The sequence below is a fragment of the Mirounga angustirostris genome, unplaced genomic scaffold, assembly GCF_029215605.1.
Source record: "Mirounga angustirostris isolate CCGP_5_RB_7025 unplaced genomic scaffold, mMirAng1.0.hap1 SCAF_15, whole genome shotgun sequence".
Taxonomy (NCBI): Eukaryota; Metazoa; Chordata; class Mammalia; order Carnivora; family Phocidae; genus Mirounga; species Mirounga angustirostris.
In genome coordinates this window covers 70,668,875-70,680,650 of record NW_026991723.1, presented here as the reverse complement: position 1 = coordinate 70,680,650, position 11,776 = coordinate 70,668,875, and the positions used below count along the sequence as shown (strand labels likewise).

Here is an 11,776-nt window from a genome sequence, read left to right as displayed (position 1 = left end):
CCTGACTTGGGTTACTGCCTATTCTTGAGCCAGTAACAGGCCTCTGGGAAATGCGGTGCTCTGATTAGCCAGGCCTGATCAGGCACCAAACCTGAGCCAAGGGATGGGGTCAGTTTGACCTAGACCACCAGGCCTCTGAGTGCAGGTAAAGTAGTTTGCAAAGTAACCCAAACAAGCCAAGTGGAGGCTGGCAGAAACCACAGCAGTTGCCCACTACACAGTCTGTAATTAATGCTAGCTATCATTATTGTGGAACGATACCAGAAAGATGAAGCCGACATTTATCAAACACTAGAAAGGGTAGGGAAGGCTTTGTGGTACATAGTAAGGTCTCAGTAAGTGCCTGTGGAGGGAAAACTTTACAAGAGAGCCAATAAGAACATATACTGAAGTGTAATCTTGTTCTATGAAGAAAGGAGTCTGACGGAATGAGGGCACAATTTTATTGAGTCTAGGAAAGGAGCCAGGAAACAAAGGATAGGGATAAATGGCACATTTGTGAAAGGAGTTCCTTAGAGACAGGGCTCAGGGCTGTTTAATTAACATGTAAAACTACTCTGGAGGAAGGGAGTGCATGAGGAACTCTCCAAGGTTTGCGGATGACGCGGAGCACCTGGAGTAGTGATGGCAAGGACTGTGGCGGGAGTTCTCGTGGACCTGAGGAGGTGGGTGAAGAAGTGGGAGTTGAGCTTTAATGAGGACAAGGCAAGGAGATGACTCTAGGGACCAAACTCCAAATACTGCCCAGGAAACTGAGGAAGTCAAGCTACTGTGATGACCAAGAAAAGGACCTGGCATTTAGCGTAGACTGTTTCTTGGGAACTTCAGCTCGAGATGGTTCTAGAAAGAAATGCAAGGTAAAACACTGGGGCTTCTGCATAATGGTTTGAGGACAGAAGGCTCCTTAAAGAGTGATACGTTGGCAAACAGGATACATGTGCAGTTCTGGCCTGTTCACGCTGAGCACAGAGGAGGGCCGAGAAAGGGCAATTAACATTTTTGAAGGGCTGGTTATAAACCTCAGATAACAAGACTTCTAGGTCCAAAAGGCAAAGATGAAGAAAGAGCAATCACTATTTTGAAATACATAGCACTATGAGCAGACAAAATGCAAACTATGCAAACTGGCTCATCATATGTTGAAATTCTCAGGTTGAAACTTGAGTGACATGAAATTTAATCAAAGGGGGACGCCTGGGTGGCTCAGTCGGTTAAGCGTCTGCCTTCAGTCCAGGTAATGATCCCAGGGTCCTGGGATCGAGTCCCACATCAGGCTCCTTGCTTAGCACAGAGCCTGCTTCTCCCTCTCTCTCCCTCTGCTTGTGCTCTCTCTGTCAAATAAATAAAATCTTTAAAAAAAAAAAAAAGAAATTTAATCAAAGGAAGGCCTGAGCTCTGTTTCTGCTCTGTGTGGTAGAGAAAAGAGTGCTTGAACCACTCTAGTGATGAGGACTGAATGAGATCCAGTAGGTGACAGCACCGGAGACAGAGGAGGTGGAGGTAACCCTAAAGCCACGTGGTAGCCCCATGGGATTCTTGATGATGCGGCTGTCAGTAGCAGGTTAGCACGTGGGATCTGCAGTCAGGAGACAGGAGTGGGAGCTCAGGCTGTACTCCAGTGTTCATCTTCCCCATCTCTAAAAGGCAAGAGCAATTCCTACCCCATAGGGCCATAGGAAAATGAAATGAGATCCTGAATTCATTCAGCAAGTGGGGTTTTTTTTGTTTGTTTTGTTTTTTTGAGCACCGACTACTTACCAGACAGCAATCTAAGTGCTAGGTGGGACTATAATGATGAATATGAAAAAGCCCTGCCCTTCCAGAGATTGGTGTCTAGCAGGAGACAATGATAGCGAATAATCACAAACTGAATGATGCTCCCTATGGAGGGGTGGTTTTGAAAACTGTAATGCACCAGACTGATAGGATTTAATACTGCCTTTGTATTTGTTTCCTATCACAGCTGAAATAAATTATCACAAACTTAGTGGCTTGAAACAATACAAATATACTATTGTACAATTCAGGAAGTCAGAGTTTGAGATGGATTTTTATAAGCTAAATTCAAAGGCTGCATTCCTTCTGGAATATCTAGGAGATTAGCTGGTCCTTACCTTTTCCAGCTTCTAGCAGCTGCCTGCATTCCTTGGCCCCTGGACCCATCACTTTGACTTCTGCTGCCAATGCCACATCACTCTCTCCGACTCTGACCCTCCTGCCTCCCTTTTATAAGGACCCTTGGGATTAGACTGGGCCCACCCAGATCATCCAGGATCATCTCCCCACCTCAAACTCCTTCATTTAATCGTATCTGCAAAGGGGCTCTGGATGTGGACATCTCTGTACTGCTGTAGTACTTCTGGGCTATCCAGTAGGAAATGAGCTGTCCTTGGAAACCAGTAAGCCGACTGGGCTACCTCTGAACACCCACTTGCTAACGGTATTCTATTAAGTGGAGTCTTGGGGGAAGGGGAGCAGAGTGGGTACCTGAAGGCTGATTGCAGATGCCCCCTCATAGGACAGTGTCACGTGGTAGAGCCCTGGAGAGTGTACAGAGAACACTACCCAACAAGTCAAGGCCTGGCAGCTGCCGGCCAGCAGCTCTGAGCCCTCAGGCAAGGATATTACTCCTCTAAGCCCCAAACTCCACCTAAGTCAACCGGGATAAACAGAACTACCTGGAAGGGTTGGAGTGAGGATTAATGAAAATAGCCATGAAATCACCTAAGACAGCACCTGATCCTCAATCAATGTCTATGTCTGGAACGCCGCCTGAATTCATCCCTCCCTCTTTCTCTGTCCCTTCTGCTGTGCCACTGCCTCCTTCCAGGCCTCTCGGGAACCTTCATTGTTTGCCAGTCCTGCCATATGCCTCCACCTGGCCGTGGTTAGGAGCTCTGAAGCCCTGCAAATGAGCCTCTGTTAACCGTGAAATCTGGAGCAAGTCTCTTAAGTGCTCTAAGCTTCAATTCCCTCCTCTGTACAATGGGGCTAAGACCGGCTGTAGAACCAGGTTATTCCGAGGATTAAGCGGGATGATGAATGCAAAGGGCTTACTGAGCACAGTGCCAGGGGCGCGCGTGCGCGCGCACACACACACACACACACACACACACAAAGCAGTGTTATTGTTCTGGAGAGGCCTGCCCTCCTTTCAACCTGGTCTTCCCCAACATTCCTTCCAGCAACACTGCACGACCCACTTCTTCCTGAAGCAGGGCTTGAACTCCTATACCTGAGGGGCATTGTTTATAAGCACTTCTCTCTGCCTCCGACCTTTACCAGACTTTCCAATTATGGCTAGTTATTTGTGCAGCCCTCTGCCTCAATATTGGACACACGCTTCTTGAGGAAAGGTGTTACTTGTTTTTGTCCCCTGTGGAGTAGGTTGGAAAAGTACTCCCCCCTCCTTGCCCGACCTCAATTTCTGTGTTTGGAACGAGTCCATTGGACTGGAATGGCTAAAAGGGCCCTTCCAGCTCTGAGATCTTAAACGGACAGAACCTAATTTAGCAGGGACGTTGTTGATCATCTAGTGCTCCTCTCTCCTTTTCCAAAAGGGGAAACTGAGGGCCCAGTAGGGCCTTCACTGAACCCTATTCTCTCCCTCCCTCTCTGGCCTCCGGGACAAGGCTTCCCGCAGGGCAGGCAGCCCCGCTTTCCTCACTAGGCAGGCGGAGACTCTGGGGCGGCTGCAGGGCTCGGGGCTCGGGGCGCCGGAAACACGTGTGTGCTCACCTACGTGTACACACGTGAGCACACCTACAGCAACAGGGGGCGCTCGGGCCGGCAGGGGGCAGCACAGCCTCGGTTTGCAATTACCCGGCGCAGCCCCGAGGGAGGAGGGCGTGCTGCAGTCCCGGCGGCGGTGGCGGCGGCTGGAGGTGCAGCCTCCCAGGTGGGAGGCGGGGGCTGCGGGCGCAGGAAAAGCGCCTCGGGAGCCGGCGCTCGGCGGGGCCTCCTCCGGCCCCGGGCGCGGCGCGGCGAGTGGGAGCGAGCGCGCCGGGAACACGCAGGCGCCCTGCTCGGCTGGCTCTCGGCCGGCGCGCGGCGCGGGAGCAGCCCGCAGCCCGCGCCCCCCCGCAGCTCCGGGGCCGCCCGCGGCCGGCCGTCGGGAGCGGCCCCTCAGCCGCAAGCTCAGGCCGCCCGCCCGGGAGAGCGCGCGGCGGCGGCGGCGGCGGCGGGACGGCCCCGGGGCCGCCCCGAGCGCGCCCTCCCGCCCGCGGCCGCTCGCGGCCGGCGCTGGCCGGGCCGGCGCGCCCCGCAGGCAGCCGGAGCGCGGCCTCGGCCTCGGCCTCGGCGGGAGCGAGCCGCGGGCCGCAGGCGTTAGGAGGCGGCGCAGGCGGCCGCGGGCACTGACGGCGTCGCGGGGCGCTCCCGGGCGGAGGCGCAGCGGCGGCGGCGGCGGCGGCGCAGGGGGCGGAGGCAGGGGGCGCCCCCAGCCAGGATGCTGCGGTTCCTGCGCCGGACCTTTGGCCGCCGCTCCATGCAGCGCTACGCGCGGGGCGCGGCGGGGCGCGGGGCCGCCGGGCTGGGGGACGAGCGCGACGGGGCGCCGCGGGGGGGCCCAGCCGCCGCCGCCGCCGCCGCCTCTGCGCTGCCCGCCGCGCCGGGGGGCAGCGTGTTCCCGGCCGGCGGCGGGCCCCTGCTCACGGGCGGCGCGGCCGTGCACATCGCCGCCGCCGGCGCTGCCAAGGCCACCCTGTCCTGCCGCGTCTTCCTGCTCGACGGGACCGAAGTGAGCGTGGACCTGCCGGTGAGTGACGGGGCCGGTCCGTGGCACTGGCACCCCTTGGGACAGCTCCCCTCCCCCAGTGTTCCTCTCTGGGCGCCCCTCTTGAACCTCTCCGGGGATCCCTTCTTCCTTCTGCTGCGAGCACTCCCTATCCCTGGTTCCCTCTCGGGCCACTCCGTCCCAGTCTCTTCTGGAACCCCTTCTGTGGCCCCGTGCCCCCCTTCTTGGGACATTGCGCTGCTGGGTCGCGCCTTCTCGGGCTGCCACCTCGTCCTTCGGGCCTTACTCCCTCCCCCGCTCACCCAGTCCCCTCTTCCCGAGTCCCCGCCCCTGGCGCGAGTGACCGGTGTTCCCCTTCCGCCCCCCAGGTTCCAGCGGGGGCCTTCTTGGTGCTGGGATATTGGTTAGAAAATCTCAAAGCAATGCGGGGCTGCCCCCAGGGTGGCTTACTTGCCCCCACAAAGTCGCCACCAGGCCTTGTCGAGATGGCGGGGAGGAGAAGCCCCCTCGCCTGCTGCCCAGCAGGTGCCCCAAGTTTGGGAGGAAATCTGGGGACCATTTCTCTCCCGACCTCCTCGATGCCCGCCCCCGCCCCCGCCCCATTCTCATCCCAAAGAGCCCCTACAGCCCTCAGCCTCCCAAGGGTTTGGGTGACTTGGGAGCTAACTCTAGAATCGACTCTCTTGGACCTGGCCAACTTTGCACCGGGAGAGACCTTTGCTGGGGCGCTGGGAGTCGGCCCTGGGGCGCCCACTGGGCCTAGTGAGCCGGACTCCCCCCTCCCCGCCCCCAACCCGGGGCAACATGCATGCGGCGGCCAAGGGACCCCCGGGCGGCGGCGCCGGCTGCGGGGCCACCCGCCCACAGGTGGTTGCACCCCGCCCCCCTCCAGCAGTGAGCTAGGCTGGCGCTGTTGTCCCCGCCAGGGCGTCCAGCTTTCTAGCCCGAAGGGGCCAGATGTGATCAAATCAAATCCGCACATTAATGGGCGCCTACTGGGCACCCGGCGCTGCGGCAGACGGTGCCTTTGGGAATCTTTGGGTGTGACTGAGGACACAGCGCCGATCAAGCTTTTAGATGAATGTCACAGATCATTCCGAGGGTTTCACGCGAAAAAAAAAAGAACATAGCCAGACTTCCAAAGGAAACATGTAGGCCTTCCCGGGTGGGGGAAATTCTTTAGACTTGGCGAGGGAACTAGGAACCTGTAAGGCTTTTAAATGGGAAAATCAGAGCCTGCTTGGCCTGGACTTTAATGCTGCCTTAGGTTTAATTTTGAGACAGTTTCAATTTATGGCAATTTTATTTTTGTGCCTCCTAGTGCTCTCCATAGAGTATCATTTTGTTATGATAATACCCTTGTGGGGCCTTTTTATTCACGGAAAAGGAGCCAACGTTCCTGTGCTTAGAGCTGTTGTCTTTAAAATAGCATTAAAATGTTACTCCTCCCCACGACTGAGGCTCTCCAGCTCCTCTTCAGCTGGGAGGGGAGGCCCCAAGAGCCAGGAGGATTGGAGAGGTGGGCAGCTGGTGTGTGGAGAGGATGTGGCGTATTTTGCATCTCGGATCAGGGAGAGGAATGCTCTCCCTGAGAACTTTGATGGTGCTCCTTGAGGATTTTTTTGTCTGTTCCCCAGGGATGATTCGTTTATAAAATGTGTTGCTTCTGTCAGGTTTGTGCGACAGGCTTAAGTGGTGTTTCTCAGATGAAAAATGCAAACTGAGTCAAGTGCATGCGTGATAAACCCAGACAGGTACACCAACGGACGGGTTGGGATGGGGCCGGAATGCTGACTTCTCCTGGCTGGTGGAGCCCTCACTGAGCGTGGGGGAGGGGATATTTTACATTGGGAAAGGTTTCTCCTCGATACAAAAGGTTGCTTGACAAAAGATTTCCCTGGGTGTTTTTCCCCCGCTGCGTTTTCTTAATGATGGCAGATTTCTTGATGCTTTAAGATGTGATAGAGCGAACCCCAAATTCTATTTATACAGACACACGCATATGTATATCCACCCTGTCCAAAGACAAAATGCAGGCTTTTGTCATGTGAGCCCTCAGGGAGGAATGATCAAGAAAAATCACCAGTGAGCACGGCTCATCGATTTAAAGATTTATTAGCTATCAGAGCTGCATCACACAGACTCCTGTGCTAGTCTTCCCAGATCAGAGTTTTAGTTCCTGTAATTAATTCTCTGAGTACGAGGTTAGCGCGAGGCAGCCAGCTCCCAGTGAATTTGTAGCATGCACGCTCCTTCCGAAGGCGCCTTTCCCCTGGCTCACTTTTTATGCTATCCTGTTGGGCAGTTAGCCCCACTTGTCTTGGTTCCCCTCTTCTGCTCTCCTGGATTTTTACCTCTTCCTGGGCTCTGGTGTTGCATTGCTGCCTGTCACACAGGTAGGATTTACCTTTGGCTGCCATACCCCTAAGCTGGATTTTCTGTCCCCTGTCACTTCCACGGGCACCCCGTGCACTTGCCGGGCTAACTATGGCTCCTTTGTAATTAAAACCCTCTGGTGGTGTTAGCTTCAACAATTCCTCTGCTCTGCATACGCACAGTGGTGATGCATTGCCCTAAGCCATTTGATTAGCCCGGCTCTGGTTTCAGATCACAGGTTCGGAAATGGACCAGGCCACAGCAGCACCTTCGGTGTGACCGTGCCGGGGCGCCTCTGTCCGCGGTCAGCATTTATTGGGCGTCTCGTGTGTGCCACGCCCCGTGCTGTGCACGCAAAGGTGAACGAGGGGTGGCCCGGAGGCTCCTGGGAAGCACAGGTAGAAACACGGCGTTTTATTCTAAGCAATGTGAGGGGGGCTCACCCAGACAGGGTGCCGGTGGATGGGCGGGTTCTGGGCGCTTCCTGGAGACTTTGACACTTGAGGTGGTAGGATCTCAAATCCATGTTGCTTGTGCATTTTTAGAATACTTACTGTGTCAAGTCCACTCCTGGGCTAAGCCGTGGCCCGTGGTTTTATATACATAATAAAGGAAGAAGCACCTGTAATGGTCTTCAGCAGCCCTCTGACAGGGCCTGGCGCCCCCTCGTCTGCTGGCGGGCTGCCTCCCCTAGCATGCCTGCCTGTCTGTAACCTTTGCCGTGGTTCCTCAACCTTCGATAGAAAGGGAACAAAAGGGTCTTTTCAAAAATCCCTCTATACCATGCAGCCCACGGTGGACTTGCTGTACAAACCCGGCTTCCAGGGGGATCCCTGGCTCACCCTACAGACCGGAGAGGCACGGGGAGCCACTCCTCGTCGGGAAACCTGGCCTTGCTTTGGAAGCTGCTGCCTGGCTCTCCTGAGAGCAGCCCGGCCCTGCCCAGCCCTCAGGTGCGCTCCGATCCGGGCGGGGCGGGACTCGCTCGGCCGACCCGAGACACTTTCCTTCTATTAATGCCGCTGAAGATCCCATTAGTGTGCTTGGCAGCGGCACCCGCTGTTGACTCATATTAGCTCTCTGTTGACTAAATCCCTGGCATCGCTTTTGCTCGTGTGGCTGTTGCTCAGCCCCGTCTCCCCCTCCCCTGCGTGCACAGTCTTCCAGCAGCTCATGCGGAAAGCTGGGAGGGCGTGTGTGTGTGCCTGGCTGGGTGGCGCTGCCGCCAGGCCTTGGAGGGCACGGCCCGTGGGCCTGGAGTAGTGCCATCGGTGCAGTCGCTTCCACCGGCTCTGGAACTCCGCGTGGACTCACTGCGCCGCCCTGCAAGCAGGGAGAGCTTCGGAAGGGCCGTGCCTGAGTCTTGCAGGCTGGCTGTGCAGCCTTGAGCGGCTCAGGCTCTCTGCGCATCGATCTTCTGGTCTTTCAAATGGGAGCATTTGTTGGGAGGATTATGTGACCAGCGGTCTACAAAGTTTCAGTACGCGGCAGGCCACTGAAGGGTTGCTAGGAGGTTGTAATCGTACCCACTTCTCACACCTCCTCTCTGGCCTACAGAGAGGGTTTGGAAGCATGTCTAGTAATGGATGTTAAAAACAAATTAAAAAAAAAAAAAAAAAGCTGTGGCAGGAAGGCCAAACATCTCTTTTTGTGGAAATCGGAAGTTGTATGGGGTATGAGACATGCTTTTTGAAAGTTTCACTTCATTATTATTTTTTTTTTTAGATTTTATTTATTTATTTATTTATTTGAGAGAAAGAGAGTGAACACGGGGGAGGCGGGCAGAGGGAGATGCAGACTCCTCGCTGAGCAGGGAGCTGGATATGGGGCCAATCCCAGGACTTGACATCGTGACGTCAGCGGAAGGCAGAGCCTTAACCCAGGCACCCTGTTTCACTTTAGGTGAGGAAAGGATACCCCCACCCCCAACCCCCCGCCTCAAATGCAAGTTCTTAGAGTTTTAGAACTAGAATCTCTGATACAGAGGAACGCACATGATAGAACATAAAGATCATATGCCCTGTTTTTGAGTTGAAAGGGACCCTAGACAGCACATACCCCATCCTTTGTGTATACGGGAAACTGAGGCCTGTGCATGGAGAGTGACTTCGCTTTAATCACTGAGTGAAGAGTTGGAATGGGTTACTCTAGGAACCCCGAGGGCCTAGCCTTTGGAGGTGAGTGTAGGATCAGTGGTAGAAAGACCGCCCCTCTAGGCCTGACACAGGATGGTGGAAAGGGGATGGGATATGTTCCTGGGCATTGGTAGTAGGACACATTTTCCCGAACAATGGGAAACTCCAGCAAAATGGCTCTCTAACCTCAGTGTACTCCACAGAGTGCGTCTGGGACTTTTTTTTTTTTTTTTTGCTCTCCAGTTAAAATTCCCCGGGTCTCCCCCCAGAATTTCTGATGGAGTGGTTCAGGAAGCTGGCCTCCTAGCAAGTATCCCGGGTGATTCTGGTGAACGGGGTCCCTTCACACCCTAGGAAAAGCACCGGCTGTGGCACTGCGAGCAGAGGGCCACCATGCTGGGCGTTAAAAGCTGCTGTAGGCAGGAATGGGGGACCATAGAAGACACCCCAGGAAACAGGGGAAGGCAGCTCCTCATTTCCACCCTCTCCCAAGGGTCTGACTTCCGTGGACACGTTGCCTCCTCCTGGGCCTCTGGGTGGCTGGCTTTTTCCTGCCCCTGAGGGAAGGTATTGGCTCAAGGTGGCCCTCCAGTGCTGACCCCACTTCCACCCAATCCCAGCCCGTGAGTGACGCCGTGGGGAACCTCGGACCCCTACCTGGGTCGTGAGTTTGTGTATTTTTTAAAAATAGCTTTGTTTTGGGGCGCCTGGGTGGCTCAGTTGTTAAGCGTCTGCCTTCAGCTCAGGTCATGATCCCAGGACCCTGGGCTCCCTGCTCAGCGGGAAGCCTGCTTCTCCCTCTCCCTCTGGCTGCTGCTCTGCCTACTTGTGCTCGCTCTCTCTCTCTCTCTCTGTCAAATAAATAAATAAAATCTTTAAAAAAAAATAGCTTGTTTTAAAGGAAGGCTAGTAGGAGCAGGGGGAGTTGGGGAGGAAGAGGGGTGAATGGTGAACATCCTTCCCAAATGGGATACAGGCGTGACCTCTATCACACTGTGGTTTCACACTTGCTGGATTGTCAGTGTTAATATGGGGGAGGGGGGTGTCTGTCAGCGTTTCCCGTGCTAGTAACATGACCCTACACTGGTCCAGGACCGAACAAATATTAACTTGCTAAGCACTTTCACGTGCATAATCTCATTGAATTCTGTCCCTAGTGCACCGCTGGGGATGAAGGCACAGGTCTGTTTAATTTTGAAATAGCAAAAGGTCAGCGTATGTGTGTGTGTGTTGGGGGGGGGGGCGGTACTTTCCCTTAAATTCTTGCATAGGGACTTAGGAAAAAAAAAATCCACTCAGTAACCACAGAAATTCTCCACCCACAATTTGTCCTCAAAAGAGGTGTTCATCCTTGTCCCCTGCCTGAGGCCCTGCACCCAGCCTCTTCCACTCTGCCTCCACTTGGCCTCCACTCCTGCCTCCACTCTGCCTGGAGTGTTCCCTTCAGCAGGCACCTGGTTCTGTGGGCCCCCAGGTTTCCTTCTCTGGTCCATGGCAGGTGCCTGCAGGCAGGGTCCACCGCTGATTGATCTTGCTGGTTTTTTTTTTTTTTTTCAGGTTGGTATGTGCCTTCGGCCCCTACTTTCATTTTGTATTAGAACATGCTTAAAGCAGAAAGACCAGAAAATGAATATAGAGAAGCCAGAGAAGTGGAAACATCTAAAATTTCATCAGAGATAACCACTGTTAAGATTGTGATGTATATCCATTTGCAGTTTTTTCTTTTTGTATTTAGTTATAAATATGTACTCAAAATGATGAATTTGCATGGGTTGATTGAAAGTCTCTCCAACCCCTTCAGCACAGTTGAATAGGGATCACAGACCTTGAGTTTGTGTCTCTTGGGGGTGGAGGCCCTTGGCCACTCCCCTTACCTTCCCAGGGACCCTTGGCTGGGGTGGGAGCCCCCGGTGCTGGTTGCCATCTGAGCTGTCCACCTACAGTGCCCCTGCCCGAGTGAGAAGCAAAGCTCCCCATCCTTAGAGCCTCTCCCCACCATCATCTCTGCTTTCTGGCAGGTTTAAGGCCCTGCTGATGTGACCACAGAATTCTCTCACATCTGGGGGCTTGTGTTCTGAACACCTGCCTTGGGGTGGTCGCTGCTCCCTCACCTGCCAGGGAGGCACATGCTCTGGCAGAGATGGGTGGGAGCCTTGCAGCCTCCCAGGTGTGCCCCTTCTGCCCTAATCCCCTCAGTCTCCTTCTGCAGCCTCTTGGGCTTCTCTCTAGAGCTGGATTTATCTCACTAGTCCTGCTTGATTTTAAATCTGATTTATTATTAATTGTTTTCCAAAATGTTTTTGTTTACCCGTAGTGTGTTGTCTTCAGTCAGCAAGGGCTTATTGAGCACTTACACCGCATTGAGTGTTGGAGAGGGCTCCACGAGGGATGAGATCATTGTAATCTCAAAGGGGAAAACCGGTAAATACGTAACTTGTAGCTCCACATGAAGGCGTGCCGAGGGAGAGCAGCTGAACTGTGGGGTGGAGTTGGCGATGGTTTGATGCCCAAAGTGACATCAGGTTGTCCC

The 11,776-nt window shown here is 54.5% G+C and overlaps 1 protein-coding gene across 4 annotated transcripts in view; it reads left to right on the top strand.

Annotated features, from left to right (window-relative positions):
* Nucleotides 1-4,393: 4,393 nt before the first annotated feature.
* Nucleotides 4,394-11,776, top strand: part of EPB41L4B (erythrocyte membrane protein band 4.1 like 4B) — a 127,732-nt gene continuing 120,349 nt past the window's right edge. For all 4 annotated transcript variants that reach the window (XM_064578976.1, XM_045882874.3, XM_045882875.3 and 1 more), the window contains exon 1: nt 4,394-4,756. In XM_064578976.1, the coding sequence (XP_064435046.1) occupies nt 4,448-4,756 (309 nt within the window). In that variant the 5' untranslated portion in view covers nt 4,394-4,447. The remainder of the gene's footprint in view (nt 4,757-11,776) is intronic.